The sequence below is a fragment of the Pygocentrus nattereri genome, chromosome 27, assembly GCF_015220715.1.
Source record: "Pygocentrus nattereri isolate fPygNat1 chromosome 27, fPygNat1.pri, whole genome shotgun sequence".
NCBI lineage: Eukaryota > Metazoa > Chordata > Actinopteri > Characiformes > Serrasalmidae > Pygocentrus > Pygocentrus nattereri.
Window position 1 is genome coordinate 22,833,355 of NC_051237.1, and position 17,943 is coordinate 22,851,297.

Below are 17,943 nucleotides of genomic sequence, written 5' to 3' on the forward strand. Positions count from 1 at the left end.
AGTTTTCAACATAATTTGAAAATGCATGGTGGCCCTTTACACTGTGTGTAAATTCAACGAAGAATGGACCAAAAGAAATGACCAAAAATGGCATGGAAAAAACTCTGGTTCCATTGACTTACATTAAAAGTAAAGTAGCTCTTTTCTTTCTCCTGTAAAGTTACCTGCTGGTTTCGCGGGTGATCAGCGACTCAATTCAACTTCTAACGCTGCTGACCAGCATATCGGCGGACCAGCATCCACAACATATCGTCACTGACAGAACAAACCACATATCTCCAAAATAATAACTTTACCGGAGAAGGAAACACACTCTGGAATTTTAGACCATCTCTATTGCTTCATTCATTATAAAAATTTAATACAATGCAGAAGGTAAATGGAACTTGCTAAATGATGCAAATGGTTAAAAAAGGACAAAAACAGAGATATAAGGTTTTCACTGGACAGCAACAATATGCTGGTTTTACTGGTGACCAGCCATGCCTATGCTGGTTTTTCTAATGGGGAAAACTGTAAAAACTCTTACCAGAAAGATCTAAATGCTAATGTATCTACCATTTAATATTACGGCAAGGTAACTGATCGCTTCTACCTTCTCTTCATCACAGCTATGCAGGCATGCAGGACTGGGCGAAGTGACAATATACATTGTTATCGTGATAAATGATGTCATACTACAATACAAAATGCTTTTCTGAGCATGGTGTGGATATTGTTAAAGCAAAATTGGATTTAACTGGATTTAGTGCAACACAGGATGCAAATACTAAATAATAACCTTTGGTTTGGTAGTATTTTTTGAAATGTAGTTCTACTGGTTCTTTTTTCTCTGTTCCAACTGATCAGATGTCTGGAAAAACAAATCGTGGCATATCGTGTATCTTGAAAATTTCCCGAAGTATCGTGATACTACCATTTTGCCATATCGCCTCTAGTCGCATGTCTGGTTGAGCTTTTCCTTAAGTTTCTGCCCTGCTGTCTTTGCTCTCGGCCACAGCCTCTGCTCAGTAGTGTTTACTGCGTAAGGCTGATGAAGGGAAGACTGAAGGTGGGGTTACAGAGGGCCGTGTAGAGAACACAGAGAGTGCGGAGAGCACAGAGAACAGAAGGAACAGAAGGAGAGAGAGCGAGATAAGGAAGAGCTGTGAGACTTTAGAGCTTCTGAGGCGCTGAATTGATTCTGACGCCTTTGAGGTGGAACTGCAAACGAAACTGTCAGCTTCACTTTCACTCGTGCCTGCAGAATAAAGGCACTGGTTTCAACACGCATCTCACGGCAAAACGATATTCAGAAAACACTGAAGCAGCTTTTAGTATCCTCCGCTCTGTTTGCTCACCTCAGCGCAGAGATGCTAACCTTGAAACACCTGTGCGGAAAGTGCAGATTCTAAACTTTTAATCTTTTTCGAAACAGAATAAAGACCTACAGTAAATGTAATTCATTGCATAAATGACAGTAATTAATTATATAATTATATTGGTCATTCTATTCATAGGAGTCACTGGTGTTATTGACTGAGAGACATTAACACCAAGGACTGTAACTCCAGAGACAGTAACACCAGTGACATTAACATCAGACAGTAACATCTAGGACTGTAACTCCAGAGACAGTAACACCAAGGACAGTAACACCAGAGGCATTAACACCAGACAGTAACACCAAGGACTGTAACTCCAGAGACAGTAACACCAAGGACTGTAAATCCAGAGACAGTAACACCAAGGACAGTAACACCAGAGGCATTAACACCAGACAGTAACACCAAGGACTGTAACTCCAGAGACAGTAACACCAAGGACTGTAACTCCAGAGACAGTAACACCAGAGACATTAACATCAGACAGTAACATCTAGGACTGTAACTCCAGAGACAGTAACACCAAGGACAGTAACACCAGAGGCATTAACACCAGACAGTAACACCAAGGACTGTAACTCCAGAGACAGTAACACCAAGGACTGTAACTCCAGAGACAGTAACACCAAGGACTGTAAATCCAGAGACAGTAACACCAAGGACAGTAACACCAGAGGCATTAACACCAGACAGTAACACCAAGGACTGTAACTCCAGAGACAGTAACACCAAGGACAGTAACACCAGAGGCATTAACACCAGACAGTAATACCAAGGACTGTAACTCCAGAGACAGTAACACCAAGGACAGTAACTCCAGAGACATTAACACCAGACAGTAACACCAAGGACTGTAACTCCAGAGACAGTAACACCAAGGACAGTAACACCAGAGGCATTAACACCAGACAGTAACACCAAGGACTGTAACTCCAGAGACAGTAACACCAAGGACAGTAACACCAGAGGCATTAACACCAGACAGTAACACCAAGGACTGTAACTCCAGAGACAGTAACACCAAGGACTGTAACCCCAGAGACAGTAACACCAAGGACTGTAACTCCAGAGACAGTAACACCAAAGATGGTAACACCAAAGACACTAACACCATTAATACTTTTTAATGAAAAATGCATTTTACAAATTGGCTACTACAGAGCATCAAACCACATGTTGTCAATCATGGAACGTCCACTAAAATATGTAATTTAATCCATTTGTATTCTATTTTTTTCACCATTACCTAAGTCGGTCACACCAGTGACTTCAGCTAAAAGCTTCATATCACATCTAAATGAGCTAAATGAGAAAATCTCTGAGACCTAAAAGACGCAGTGGACTCACTGTGTGCTTTTATTCATAGATCTTCAGAAAACAGGTAAAGTCACGTGACATCATCAGTGTGATTTTTATTTCAAAATAAGAGCTTTTTTGTTACGCAGTTACACCAGTGACACGACTCCTGGGGAACTTTCATGATATATTTTATAATATTTATTTTCCTTTCTCTCCCTATTTTCTCTCCCTCTTTCTTTTGCTCCTATCCTTTCTCTCTCTTGCCACAGCTATGCTTCTTGTCTCACTCTCTTCTTTATTTTCTCTTCCCCTCTTCCCTCTTTCTTTTCTCTTTTACTCTTTCTTCACCTTTTGCTGTTTCTTTCATTCATTCTCTATCTCTGTGTCTCTCTCTCTCTCTTTCTCTTTCTTCCTTCATTCCCTCTCTCGCTCACTCTCACTCACTTTTTGTCTTTCTCCTTCTCTTTCTTCCCTTATCCTCCCTGCATCTCTCTTTCTCTCCCTCTCTCTTTCCATCTTTCTCTCTCTTTCTTCCCTCACCCCCTCTTCCTTGCTCTCTCTCACTTTTGCTCTTTCTCCCTCTCTTTCTTCCCTTATCCTCCCTGCATTGCTCTCTCTCTCTCTCTCTGTCTCTCGACCCCACCCTGACTCGTCTACTCCTCTAAAGACAATAGCTGGATGTCTCCTCTCTTTGATTGGTCACTGGGACCCCGTAGAGACGAGGATGTGCATGATGTCACTTTATTCTTTTTTTGCCAGTGTCTTAAAACCCAGCTGCTCCTGTTGCTTAGAAACGACCCCCAGTGAGGGACAGAAAGAGAGAAAGAGAGAAAGAGAGAGAGAGAGAGAGAGAGGGAGAGAGGGAGAACATTACTCTATCAATTGCAGTCTGTGCATTACTGTGGTTTTGTAAGCCGCCTGCAGCCTCTTGATTATGACGGCTTCTAAGTGATGAATCAGTGAGGACGTAATGCTGGAGGGGAGGAGAGAGAGTGTTTGAGCTCTATTAGGATTAATACTGATATTTATTAGCTTCATTAGTCTGATCTTCAACAATATCCATCTCATAATTGAAGTAAAACAGGCAGACGCGGTGGGGGGGGGGGGGGGGGGGGGGGAGTTGGGGGGGGGGGGGGGGAGTTGGGGGGGAGCCTATCCCAGCAGTCTTCGGGCGGAAGGCAGGATACACCCTGGACAGGTCGCCAGTCCATCGCAGGGCAGACAGACAGACACTCACAAACAGGGGCAGTTCAGCATGTCCCACGCAGACACGGGGAGAACATGCAAACTCCACACAGAGAGGACCCTGATCACCCGGCCGGGGATTCGAACCCAGGCCCTCCTTGCTGTGAGGCTGTGTGTCTATTATAATAATATCCAATAATGTATACACTCAATTTTTAGCCATATTTCATTTTAAAGCATAAAAATATACAAAAAAAGGTTGCCGGTACTGTTTTTGACGTCTGTATTCCAGTTATTTACACACACAGTTAAAGAATTCTGAATCACACCAAAAACAATCAAACTGAACTGGAGATTTGAGATACACCAACTTGTTTACTGAAGAATTCTAATCAAATCGAATCACTATCAGAGATTTACACCTTACGCCAATATTTAGCGGCACACAAAACTACTACAAGAGACATTCTATGGAAACGTCCATTTTTGTGTCCCTGGCATTTACAGACATATTACATTTGAAAAAAACATGTTAGGGTCACAATTTATTTAGATTTTAAAATAAAACAATGTTATTTTAACAGTTGCACCTTCTTGAGCCTCAATTTACCAACATTTGGTTTTAAATCGATCATATAGAACTCCAAGCACCACAGAAGAGCTGATCCCCACAGCCATGTGGAAAGGCTGAGGCCATATTTTGAGGTAAAAACATGTTTTTCTGCCATTTTAACTGCAATAATCTCTAGGAGATGATGAAATGTATGATTTAAATGACATAAAGAAAAGAAAAGCCAATTAAATATTATAAAAGTCATCAGAACCGTTCTCATTCAGCTCATGATTTCATATGAAGCTTTTAGTTGAAGTCATTGGTGTGGCCGACTTTATTCTAGTGAAAAAGCAGAAGCACCAATGGATTAAAATACATATTTTAGTGGATGTTCCATGAGTGATAACATGTGGTTTGATGCTGTAGCAGCCACTTGCAAAAATGCATTTTTTCATTAAAAGTCTAGTGTTACTGTCACTGGTGTTACTGTCACTGGTGTTACTGTCACTGGTGTTGCTGTCTCTGGTGTTACTGTCACTGGTGTTACTGTCACTGGTGTTACTGTCACCGGTATTACTGTCATTAGTGTTACTGTCACTGGTGTTACTGTCTCTGGTGTTACTGTCACTAGTGTTACTGTAATTATTGTTACTGTCACCGGTGTTAATGTCTCTGGTGTTACTGTCTCTGGTGTTATTCTCACTAGTGTTACTGTCATTATTGTTACTGTCACCAGTGTTACTGTCATTAGTGTTACTGTCATTATTGTTACTGTCACCAGTGTTACTGTCATTAGTGTTACTGTCATTATTGTTACTGTCACCAGTGTTACTGTCATTAGTGTTACTGTCACTGGTGTTACTGTCACTGGTGTTGCCGTCTCTGGTGTTACTGTCTCTGGTGTTACTGTCTCTATTGTTACCTTTATGTGTAACACCAATGACGATCAGTAACCCCAGTGACTCCTATGGCAATAGAAAAGTAGATGTTTCTGCAGAATGATAATTATTAGTGCTAGCCATTCAGCTGGGGCCATAAATGTCATAATCAAAAATGACAACAAAAAAAGCACTTGTACGATAACACTATTTTTGTATTTATCCCTATGGGATTCTAGTATTTTAGCACTACGCTCCTAGTCCTAGATGAAACAAACACAGACATTTAAAGCTAAAAAGCAGCAGCTGCTGCTGTTTTCCATTCCTAACAACTAACTCAAACCTGCTCAGACTACGACTCATATCCACAGTCAGTGACGTATCTAGAACTTCCAGAAGGACTAGACTGACCACTGCAAATCAAAGCCTGACTGGTTTAAAGAAAAATAAACCTGATTGGAAAATTTTCCACTGACTGTTCAAAGATTTTAGCACTTTCGTTTACAAGCACTACTTAAAAAAATATGAATATTACTGCAACACTTTAACTTTAAAACACTTTAATTAGAACAAAATTCTATTAAATTACATCAAATAAAATGGTGGCTTGGTGGGTAGCGCTATGGCCTCACAGCAAGGAGGGCCTGGGTTCAATTCCCCGGCCAGGTAACCGGGGTCCTCTCTAGGTGTGAGTGTGTGAGTGACTGTCTGTGTCTGTCTACCCAGTGATGGACTGGTGACCTGTCCAGGGTGTATTCTGCCTTCTGCCTGATGACTGCTGGGATAGGCTCCAGCACCCCCCGCGACCCTGACGGAGAAGCGGCTTAGAAAATGGATTGATACATCAAATAAAAACAAACTGAATTTACACACATGTATTTTTTTATCTCGCAGGCGTTCTCTGCAGGTTCAGAAGGCACTGAGAGTTGCCCTTGGTTGTAGTGTGCGACTGGCTTAAACGTATAGTTTGACTCCATAGTGTCTCAGTGGTCTGTGTTAGTGTGTAAATATGTGAGGCAGAGACACAGAGAGGCCTGTTAGAGACACGAGCACCACATGATACTGAACTACAATTCAGACCACTGTTCAGCTACACACACACACACACACACACACACAAACATGCACACACACTCACGTTTGTCCTGCTATACATACACTATACTGCCAAAAGTATTCACTCACCCCTCCAAATCATTGTTCCACTCACTTCCATGGCCACAGGTGTATAAAGCCGAGCCCCTAGGCCTGCAGACTGCTTCTACAGACATTAGTGAAAGAATGGGTCGCTCTCAGGAGCTCAGTGAATTCCAGCGTGGTACCGTGATCGGACGCCACCTGTGCAGTCGTGCAGTCGTAAAATTTCCTTGCTACTTACATATACGATTCTGGAAGAACGGTCAAAAATTCACATAAACACACTACTAAACCTTGTGGAAAGCCTCCCCAGAAGAGTTGAAGCTGTTATAGCTGCAAAGGGTGGGCCGGCAACATATTAAACCCCATGGATTAAGAATGGGATGTCACTCATGTTCATATGCGTGTGAAGCCGGACGAGCGAATACTTTTGTAAATTTAGTGTATGACGATGTCCGTAGGTTTCTGTTGATTTTTGTGTTACTGTAGCTAAATAATACTACACCGAAACCTAAACCTAACCTTAAACTCAGTATCCAAAAGGCAGTTTTTCGGCTCTTTTAGTTTTTAAATAAAAAAAGTAATTGTGGTGAAAACAACACAACCTCAAGAACCAGCAAAATGTCCTCACTCATCCTCATGTCCTATCACAGTGTGGACATGGGGTCCTCGCAAATATAGCACTACAAGAACACAGACATACACAGTCACCCTGTAGATTGCATATATAACTTCCCGGTGAACAGTAACTAGTTGAAGCACATCAGGTCCAGTCTTATCACACTGCAAAAAAACCTCAACGTTTCTGTTACCGATCATTCCTTAAAGGGCCGATACCATTCAAAAACAAATTTCCCTCACTTTCGCTCACTTTTTTCACTGATATAAGTGTTCGTAGTGTGGTAATGCACTATGGACCATTTCACTGAATTAGTTCAAACTGCATTCCCAGAGAGAAAAAAAAAATGAAACAATTAAGTATTTAGGCCTTCGATATTGACAAAATATAATTTACTTTAATAAAATAAACAGAATTAAGTTGTACGATCAGTTAAAGCAAAATGATTTTAGTGCAAAGTCCAAGTCAGTTAAAAGTCTGAAATGTGTTTTCCACACCAACCAGTTCGGTACAATGATCCGTGTAAACACTGCTAATGTTTCAAAAAGCCCAGTTCACTCTGAATTCACTATTTTTCAATGTCATCAAAAACAACTCATTTACTTGCAGTGGTGTATCTCCCTATTCAGCCTATAGCAGTTTAGCCCCGCCCATTCTCACTGATGTTATAAGAAGCGTTTCAGCTGGACTGCTTTCTTAATGAGGCACAATGCAGGACAGCCAATCAGAATAGAGTTCTTTTAAAGTGCCAAACTTATTGTCAGAAGATCGCGAGGTCGATCCCCAGTGATGCCACAGACGTCCGTGGCTAGTCGCTTTGCGTCCAACCAGAATGAACCCTGGCCGGTCAGGTAGAGTTGCCGAACTTTCAGACTTAGGATCTGAGTAGAGGTCATTTCACTGGGAGACACATAACAAGGCTGGAGATGGACCCAGCAGAGCTGTAGCATGGTCAGTCTCAAAACACTGCGCGCTACACTGATACGATTTTCAGGTGAAATAACAGGTTTCGTTGAAATGGGGTCAAAAGGTTCTGCAACAGGCTTTGAGGTACTTTTCTCTCATTTGATGGGCGTGTCAGAGGTGTTACCCAATCAGCAGCGGCAGGTATATAATCTCATTTGTAAAGTCCTTTACAAATGCAGTCGCTCAAGCTTGGTCTACGCAACTATTCAAGACGTTTCAAAGACATATTTGAAAAATTAAACCCATTTTTATGCTCATTTTATCAGGCACAGAAGATTCTTTGTAATGGTCCCAGAATGGACTTCAAAGCTTCCAAAGTCACAACGCTTGCGTAACATAACGAAGTGTTCAAAACGCCACCTTTTCCGTTTACATCAATGTTTTCCTACATTTTTGGGGGGTCTGAATGCAAGACAGCTCGAGGTTGGACACGAGCCTTTGGGTCAAACCCTTGCACTGGTTCTTCAGTGGCATCCAGGAACAACCACAGGGAAGCTTGAGGTGCTGGCTCAAGCCAACGTGGGCATAACTAGCAGTTAATATTCTCCTCCAAGCGTGTTCTTCTCCAGAGACGATGTTAGATTCAGAGACGTTACGCTACCGGAAGTTTGTGAAGACGTGGTGGACCTTCATGCGTCTCGTGGGAACCATGTGCTAACCTTCACCCGCTCGGCTTGGTAGCATTTTGTGATTAGCAGAGATCTAGCTAACGTGGAAATGACTAAAAGCTGGGCAAAATAAATAAATAAATAAACAAAGAAAGGGACACTGGCGGTTCGAAAAGACACCAACAACCAATAAGTGGCAAAAAACTGACAAAATATTAGCACTGAAGCAAATCAGACAACAGACATCATCAAATTACACCAAACCAATCCATTTAAAACTGATTTAGATCCTTTCGCTGTTCACCGTGTCCATAAAACGCCTCACTCAACGCTCACACAGGCGTTCCACTTCAGGAACATCCGGCCGAGAAAGCGCTCAGCCTTCAAAACGTTCTGCTGATCCAATTTTGAAAATGAAATCTCTTCTCCTGCAAGGTCAGAGTGACCGCACAGACAGTGTGCATCGACAGAGCGGACAGGATGTTTGATTTATATTGATGCGCTCTGATTGAATGGGATTGAGTCTGACAGCTGAAGGGGATCCACTCTCTCGCTCTCATGGTGTGTGTCATGTACTGTCAGAGGAGTCCGAATTAGAGCCAAGCTCACTCCGCAAAATAACCTCAGATCAGCCTTATAATCAGTCAACAGCAAGGCAGTGTGACGTTACCTATATATGACATCACTGACCAGAAATAATGACACTTCCAGTGTTATCAGTGTTGTTAAATTGTACTGAAAAGTTTTAAAAGCATTAAAGCACTCGTATCATTTCACCTCAATTATTAAACTGATAGGCCTTTAACTGAACTTCTCATACGTCTTTATAACGGAAAGAATTGAACTACAATTTCAATAAATGTGAAATTATCCCCGACACCACTACTGTTGCTTGGGTATGAGTGTGTGAATATGTAGTCCTGTTCAGAGACGTCCCCCTGACTGTGATTGGTCCTATCACTGCATCGCTTGTTCTGAGACGGCCCCTGACTGTGATTGGTCCTATCACTGCATCGCTTGTTCTGAGACGGCCCCTGACTGTGATCGGTCCTATCACTGCATCGTTTGTTCTGAGACATCCCCCTGACTGTGATTGGTCCTATCACTGCATCGTTTGTTCTGAGACGTCCCCCTGACTGTGATTGGTCCTATCACTGCATTGTTTGTTTTGAGACCACCCCCTGACTTTAACTGGTCCTATCACTGCATCGCTTGTTCTAAGACCACCCCCTGACTGTGATTGGTCCTATCATTGCATTGTTTGTTTTGAGACCACCCCCTGACTTTAACTGGTCCTATCACTGCATCGTTTGTTCTGAGACGTCCCCCTGACTGTGATTGGTCCTATCACTGCATTGTTTGTTTTGAGACCACCCCCTGACTTTAACTGGTCCTATCACTGCATTGTTTGTTCTGAGATGTCCCCCTGAGTGTGATCGTTCCTATCACTGCATCTATAAGCAACAATTGGTGCATAAGGTTGGTTAGTGTAGTGGGTAACACCTCTGCCTTCTAGGCTGTAGACTGGGGTTCAATCCCCCACCAGGACAAGCACCCTACACTATACCAATAAGCGTTCTTGGGCAAGACTCCTAACACCGCCTTCGCCTTCCTGTGTAAAATGATCAAATTGTAAGTCGCTCTGGATAAGAGCGTCAGCCAAACGTTGTGAATATAAGCAAAACAAATACACTTAAAATGGCCTCATTCTGCAAATTGTAGTGTGCATTTTCTGATTATTTGTTAAATTTAGCATATTGGACAGCATAAAATTCCACATTTCTAATATGCTAAACTCTAATATGCAAAGCCCTGCAAATAAATAGTAATTGTGCACACAAAATTTTGTAAAAAGTGTGTGTGAACATTAAACTGCTGGATCAGGACATTCCTACTGCTTTATATGATTAAACGCCCAGTAAGCGTCCATCTCTGGGAATAAGTGGGAATAAACAAGTCGTTTTTGTGAGCACGTCAATACAGGTCACTCAGAGCCGAATGAGGTCAGATGGTAAGAATGAAGGCAAAACAATACAACTCATCTGAGCAGCTAAGAAAGTCATGCGAATCTCATTTTGACTGAATAAAGCTTCTACATTCACACCGTTCTCATGACTCAAACCTGAAGCCTGTGCCTGCCCCCCCACCCCGCCCACCCTCAGCCGTTCCCACACTGTGCTCTGCTTCAAGACGCGTCACAGACTAAGCTTAAAATAAGTGACCGTCACATGCACATCCAGCAGGAAACGCATCACCCACAGTCTGCATCTACCCACTTGCCGCATCACAGCATCACACACTGAGGAGAAGAGGAGAAATCATTTTTAAATAGTCATCTTTTAAATAGTGAACGACTTATGCACGTGTTTGGGTAGATTATATATTTTTGGTTTCGTTTCTTTTATTATTCTCCAGGGTATATTTTGGTTTTTCCATCTGAATTTACATGACCAAAACGACTTCAAATTATTCTGCAACTGCATGAAATTTTACTTTATTTATTTATTTATTATTTTATGAAAACGATTTTTTCCAGAGCAGATCACTGAAGAGACGCCGTCTGTTTATAGTTTAGAGCCCAGATTTGGGGAAAAACGGGTCGACTTTCAGTAGAAAAACAAAGTTCAGCTTCTTTTATTATAAGGGTTTAAAATGACATCACCGTCTATTAGACTGGAGAGAAGAGCTACAGCCTCACACGACGCCCAGCTTCTGAATGGAGCTTATGGAATATGAAAGTTATGAAGAACATGATGAAATTTCTGCAATTTCCCCCTGGGATCAATAAAGGAATCTGAATCTGAAGTGTGTTTTGGAACCACCGGTGGTCTCAAGGAGTTTACGAAGCTACACATTTGTTTAATCACATCTTCCCTTTATGTTCCCATAAAAGTTCCCCTAATAAAACGCGGGAGGAGTTCACTGTAATAGTTTCAGGGAACTGATTGTCCTGGGTTGAGGATTAATGTAGTTATGTAATCACTGCCAACTCAGGTACGTAATTACAGTTACCTTACAGCGGGGATCAACGTGCAGCACGCTTTCCATGAACGTCACTATGAGGTTTTTGTGATTGTGCACTTTCACAGCATTAATCACTGTGTTTTGCAGCTCTGATGAGCTTCTTGGAGTGAAACGTACAAGAAAGCAAACATTAGCCTCAACACAGGCTTCAGTCCAGACCAGGCCAATTAACATTATCATTAAGTGGTTGGTTAGTGTAGTGGGTAACACCTCTGCCTTCTACGCTGTAGACTGGGGTTCAATCCCCCACCTGGGTAAACACCCTACACTATACCAATAAGAGTCCTTGGGCAAGACTCCCAACACCGCCTTCGCCTACCTGTGTAAAATGATCAAACTGTAAGTCGCTCTGGATAAGAGCGTCAGCCAAATGCCCTAAATGTAAGTCAAGTCAAGTCCTTTCCAACCCATGGTGACCATATGGATAGTGCTTCTCCAGAAGATCCCATCTACTGTTTGCTTCTCATTGGCTGGTTCATGATTCCTCTGATCGTCTCTATCCATCATGTAGCTAAGTCATCCTCTTATTCCTTTACCTTCAGCCCTTCTAAGCATAATGATCTTTTCCAACGAATCGGTTCTTCTCAAAATGTGTCCAAAGTAAGAGCCTCAGTTTGGTTATCTCGGATTCGAGTGAGAAGAGAGGCTTGATTTGCCGTCCAAGGTTCTCTCATAAGTCTTCTCCAGCACCAAACAACGTAAATGTTCTCTCAAAGCTACATCGGTGGTTTTAAGATCCAGTTGTGAACCTTAAATGAGTTCCAGCTGAAAAGTTGGTATTTGTTCCTTTTCATAACCGAATGTTTTAGAACAGAAGAATAAAAGCCTGGAGGCGAGGCGGGGGGTGTGGAGTCAGTACAGCTTAGAACCGATCATTCCAGTGGATTATGGTTCAGTTATGTTCCCTGACTGAAGGTACTGAGACGAACCCTTGAGGGTCCCACCCCAGTGACAAGAGGGGAACTGCCCTAGTGACCGTTTCGTACCTTCATTTCTGAGAGTGTATATTTTTCCGTCTTGCTTGTTTGTTGTCCAGCTTTCACTGCAATAAAGAACCACAGCCTGGTTCATTCTGATCTTTCATTTGTAGAGACACATCATTACATCTGAAGATCTTTTCAAGCTCCTTCAAGTTGTTCTGCCAAATGCCAATCTGTAATAACTGATCTGAGTAGGAAAAAGCCCTCCACCATCTCCACATCTTCTCCATCAGCGGAAAAGCGGTCTTTCCTGTTGCCATAGACTGTTTATGTGTCAACAATCAAAAAAGGATCTGTGGTCATTTCATTTTGAAAACATGCTACTAAAAATGTAAGAAGGCACACAACAGCGACACACAGTCGTAAGCGCTGGTGGTTTTTAGTTGTATTATTATTATTATTATTATTATTATTATTATTACAGATTCATCCAATCCAAACGTGAGGCGCCTAGGAACCAATCACAATCCAACTGTAAGAGGGGGTCATAGAGTTTCTGACTGTCACCAGAAGATCTTCTGGTTCCCTTCAGTCTGCGAGGAGATGGAGACACCCAACATGTTCAGTGGAGTCTGGGATGAGTCTGACTGTGGTGTTGATGTCGTCCGTACAGCTGGAGGAGGTTCAGACTGAGACCTTGTACAATCACATAATAAACTTTAGGCTCATTTAAAGTGTTTACAGTTCACTGCACTGATCTGTAACGATTTACAAGAGAAATGAATCATTTTGAAATCGGATGGATTGTTTTGAATCACCCATTACCTATTATTATTATTATTATTATTATTATCTGCAGTAGTACAGAGAACTTACGTCTGCACATTTTAACACTCGCTGTTTATTTGCTGAGTTTAAAAACATAAAATAGTAAATGTGCAAAAGTTACAGCGCATTTTATATTTTATAGGATTTTTCCCCTCAATATCTTAAACTTAGCAAATAAACAGAGGAGGTTTTTCCCTGAGAACACATTTGCATATCGCTGCTGTCGGAAGAAAACCTCGTATCTCCAAAACGGTGACTTTAAGGGAGAAGGAAAAAACCTGCTTTGCTTTTAATGGAAGTCAATGGAACCAGACGTCTTTCCAAGTCATTTTGGGCCGTTTCTTTTGGTCAATACTTCATGAAGTTTCCATGTGACGTGAAGGCCGTCAGACATTCTCAACCTATGTCAGAAACTGAGAAACGACAAAAATGGTGATACGAGGTTTTGTTCCGACAGCAGCGACGTGACTGGACACCCCTGTCCAAAAGTTTGATCACTGCTTTCAATAATAAAAACACGTGTGGTTGCAGAGACATGAAAACGAGCTCAGTACTTCAGACTGTGCAACTTCCCAGCTCTCATTAAATACATAGACAGATGTAAAAGAACTGGTGGACGTGTGGAGAATGATGAACAGAGCTGAGCAGGATTTGAAATGACTGAGAGACCTGCACATCAGGAACGATTCAAATTCATTACAAATGATGGTGAGGAGTTTTATTACAGTAATAAAACTCAAAATCATCTAAAATACCTTTCGAGGTTTAGTTTATAAGTGCTGAGAATGATCCACCACCCAAGTAGTACCTGCTCTGTGAGGGTCCATGGGGGTCCTGACCACTGAAGAACAGGGTAACAGAGTATCAGAGAAACAGATGGACTACAGTCTGTAACTGTAGAACTACAAAGTGCAGCTATACAGTAAGTGGAGCTGATAAAATGGACAGTGAGTGTAGAAACAAGGAGGTGGTCAGAATGTTATGCCTGATCAGTGTATATATATGTATTGCTGCTATGCGACGAAAACCTTGTATCTCCATTTTTGACATTTTTCAATTTTTGGCATAATTTAAAAATACCGGTTGGGCTTTATATTGTCTGTACATGACGTGATGAATGGACTAAACAAACTGACCCAAAACACCTTGGAAAAATTTCTGGTTCCATTGACTTCCATTAAAAGTAAAGCACCTTTTTTGCTTCTCCTGTAAAGTTACCATTTTGGAGATACAAGGTTTTCTTCCGACAGCAGCGATATATATTTATATATTTTTGAACAGTAGTGTACTATAATTATTACTCAACATAACCAAATGTGCTGTATTACTGTATTATTATTATTAGTTATTATTAGTTCTCTAATATTGTGAATATACATACATATATTTGCTCATATCTTTAGTTCCATATATGCTTATATATATATATATATATATATATATATATAAAACAAAACTTTTGAAACATACATGAAAACATTTCCTTTTCTTATAGTGTTACATATTGTTGTTATTAATAATAATAATATCATCATCATTATCAACACATTTTGAGCTAAAATGATAACACTGCCCACGCTGAAACAGATTTGAGCTTAGTTTAACAAAGCTGAGGCTGATCAGCAGCACCAGCTGATGCCAAGCACGAGTGGGAGGGGTGTTGGGGGACAGACATGACGTCACCATTCCGCCCAAGCCCACACTCACACAGTATACACACACACACACCACACGCATACAGAATTACAGCGCCCCCTCTGGCCAGGGGGAGGGAGGGGAGGCAACAGGCCACCAAGCCTCATCTGACCTCTCAGTTTGGTCCACCAAACCCTGGACAACCTGATCTTTCCCGCTTTAATTCACTCAGCATCACCGTGCATGCAGAGTGGGTGATCTTCATTCGTAATTCTGACCATTTCACAAGCCCGAGAGACAAAAGCAGAGCCAGCAGAGCTCTGGCACTACTGCATGTCCTGCGCTTCAACACCTGATGAGCCCAAAACACAGTCTCATCCTCCAGCATGTGAGAGAGAATGGAAGTTCCACACGTCACTGGAGAACATCATGTTCCTGGACGGATTTCCACGTTAAAGTAGTGTTAGGTTTTAGTCAAAGTAGCCCAGATTCATAACTGGACCTCATGAGATGTGAATCAAAAGGCCACAGCAGCTCTTTCTAGTGTTCAGTGGAGAAATACAGCCTCATTTGTTCCTTTAGGTGAAGCTTAAAACACTGATTCTGACTCGAATTTTCCGTTCCACCTTAAACACATTCGAAGTTTCCGTTCCACCTTAAATGGTGCAGCAGTTCCATTAGGGCGCCTGAGGCTGCTTCAGACCCAGCAGCGCATTCCATGCTTTAGCAATTCCAATTTTCGTCCCACCTTATACACGTTTGAATTTTCCGTCCCACCTTAAACACATTCGAAGTTTCCGTTCCACCTTAAATGGTGCAGCAGTTCCATTAGGGCGCCTGAGGCTGCTTCAGACCCAGCAGCGCATTCTATGCTTTAGCACTCCCCATTTTCCGTTCCATCTTAAATGGTTCCACCTGAGAGGCGCTAGAATGGAATTGCTGCACCATTTAAGGTGGAACAGACAATTCGAACGTGTTTAAGGTGGAGCCGTTTAAGGTGGAACGGAAAATTGGAATTGCTAAAGCATGCAAAGCGCTGCTGGGCCTGAAGCAGCCTCAGGTGCCAGAATGGAACTGCTGCACCATTTAAGGTGGAACGGACAATTCGAACGTGTTTAAGGTGGAGCCGTTTAAGGTGGAACGGAAAATTGGAATTGCTAAAGCATGCAACGCGCTGCTGGGCCTGAAGCAGCCTCAGGTGCCAGAATGGAACTGCTGCACCATTTAAGGTGGAACGGACACTTCGAACATGTTTAAGGTGGAACGGACAATTGGAACGTGAAGCTGGCAAATATTTGTAAACAAGCAGCAGATCGACTCAAATGACACTGATGAGCGACGCTGCTGTCAATCATCGACGGAAACCCGAGCCATTATAAATCAAGCAGAAGGTCCAACCGCAGGAAAAAGCGTCTTTACGCGTGGCCTCTGAAGCAGAAATGCCCTTTCACTCACCGTAGCTGGGTCTCAGACTGGTCATCTCAGCCATGTTGAGAGTCCGGTCAACGGGTCGCGCTCAGAAAAGCAAAATAAACAAATTAAAAAAAAAAACGAAAAAATACAAAATGAAATGTACAGATTTCTATTTGATCCCCATAAATGACGCCCTCATGTTTCTCTGGTCTCAGTGCGTTCAGCTCAGCCTCGCAGACGCGCCTCCTCCTCCTTCTCCTCCTCAGCAGGAGTGATGCTCAGGGTGGACGTGGACACGAACAGGAGGGGAGGGAGCATTGGCGCCCCCCAAAGGTGCTGCTGAGAAGCGCGGTGCAGCGTGTTGTCGCGGTTGTGTAATGTGCTGCTGGGTCTAAGGCAGTCAACTGTTCGCATGCATTTTAAAGGGGAGCTCCACCAAAGTTTCAGATTTCTTTAGGTGGTCGGAAGCAGGGGTCTCCATGTTTACAACACAAGCATTTCATGTACTATCCTTCGAGTTTTTATATGAATGTCGATTAAGAAGACCTTATTAGTCCCACAACAGGGAGATTTCACCTCCACATTTAACCCATCTGTCAAGTGAAACACCACATACACACTAGTGAACACACACACACACACTAGGGGGCAGTGAGCACACTTACCCGGAGCGGTGGCCCTATCCGCAGCACCCGGGGAGAAGTGGGGGTGAGGTGTCTTGCTCAAGGGCACCTCAGTCACGTACTGTCAGGTCTGGGGATTGAACCGGTGACCTTCTGGTTCCCTAACCTCCAGCCCATGACTGCCCCACTTGTCAGGGAAGAGCGCGAACGCAGCTCTGTGAGGGAGCTTTTAGAGGTGGACGTCTGGTTCCTATCGCCACCACTGCGTACAGTTCGGACTCTGTAAGTTTCTCTAGAGCAGAGCGTTTCACACCAAACCGCTCTGAATGAGAAAATGTGGTTCCTAACAATCACCTGAAAGACCTGGTAGAAACCAGAACTGTCCCCATCAGATAAACGGCACTTAAAGCTTTCCTCTCTGAGAGAGAGCAGAAAACCAAGCTGCTTCAGGTCTGAAAACATCCACAGGTGTTTCTGTCCATCCTTCCACTGTGAGAAGACCACTCAGCACTACAAAGAAGAAGCTGCTGGTGTTCTCAGCACAATGGACTGACGTCCCCAGAGTCCAGACCTCAGCATCACTCAATGGGTTTGGGATTGTTTGGATGGTGAGAAGTGGAAAATGCAAAAAAACAGCTTCTAAGACTGAACTTTGGAGGGGTGGGAAAGCATCCCTGCAGACTGCTTTGGGAAAAGGGGTCTCCAGGAAAGAATGGAAGCTGTAATAAAGCTGTAATAAACAGTGGACATACTGAATGCTGGAAGGAGTATATTATTGTTGAGGCTTCTGTGGAATTTTCAGATTTTTTTTTTTCTGATGCTGGAAAATGAATGATTTCTACTTATGGGCAGTTTTGTTAGGAAGTCTTCTAAGCCGCTTCTCCCTCAGGG

The 17,943-nt window shown here is 42.6% G+C and overlaps 1 protein-coding gene across 1 annotated transcript in view; it reads right to left on the bottom strand.

The window, feature by feature from the left end:
• The window catches only part of syt11a (synaptotagmin XIa), a 46,911-nt gene extending 30,224 nt beyond the window's left edge, over window positions 1-16,687 (bottom strand). The window contains exon 1 of the mRNA XM_017721522.2: window positions 16,472-16,687. Coding sequence (XP_017577011.1) covers window positions 16,472-16,505 — 34 coding nt within the window. The 5' untranslated portion in view covers window positions 16,506-16,687. The remainder of the gene's footprint in view (window positions 1-16,471) is intronic.
• Between the last annotated feature and the right edge of the window lie 1,256 nt (window positions 16,688-17,943).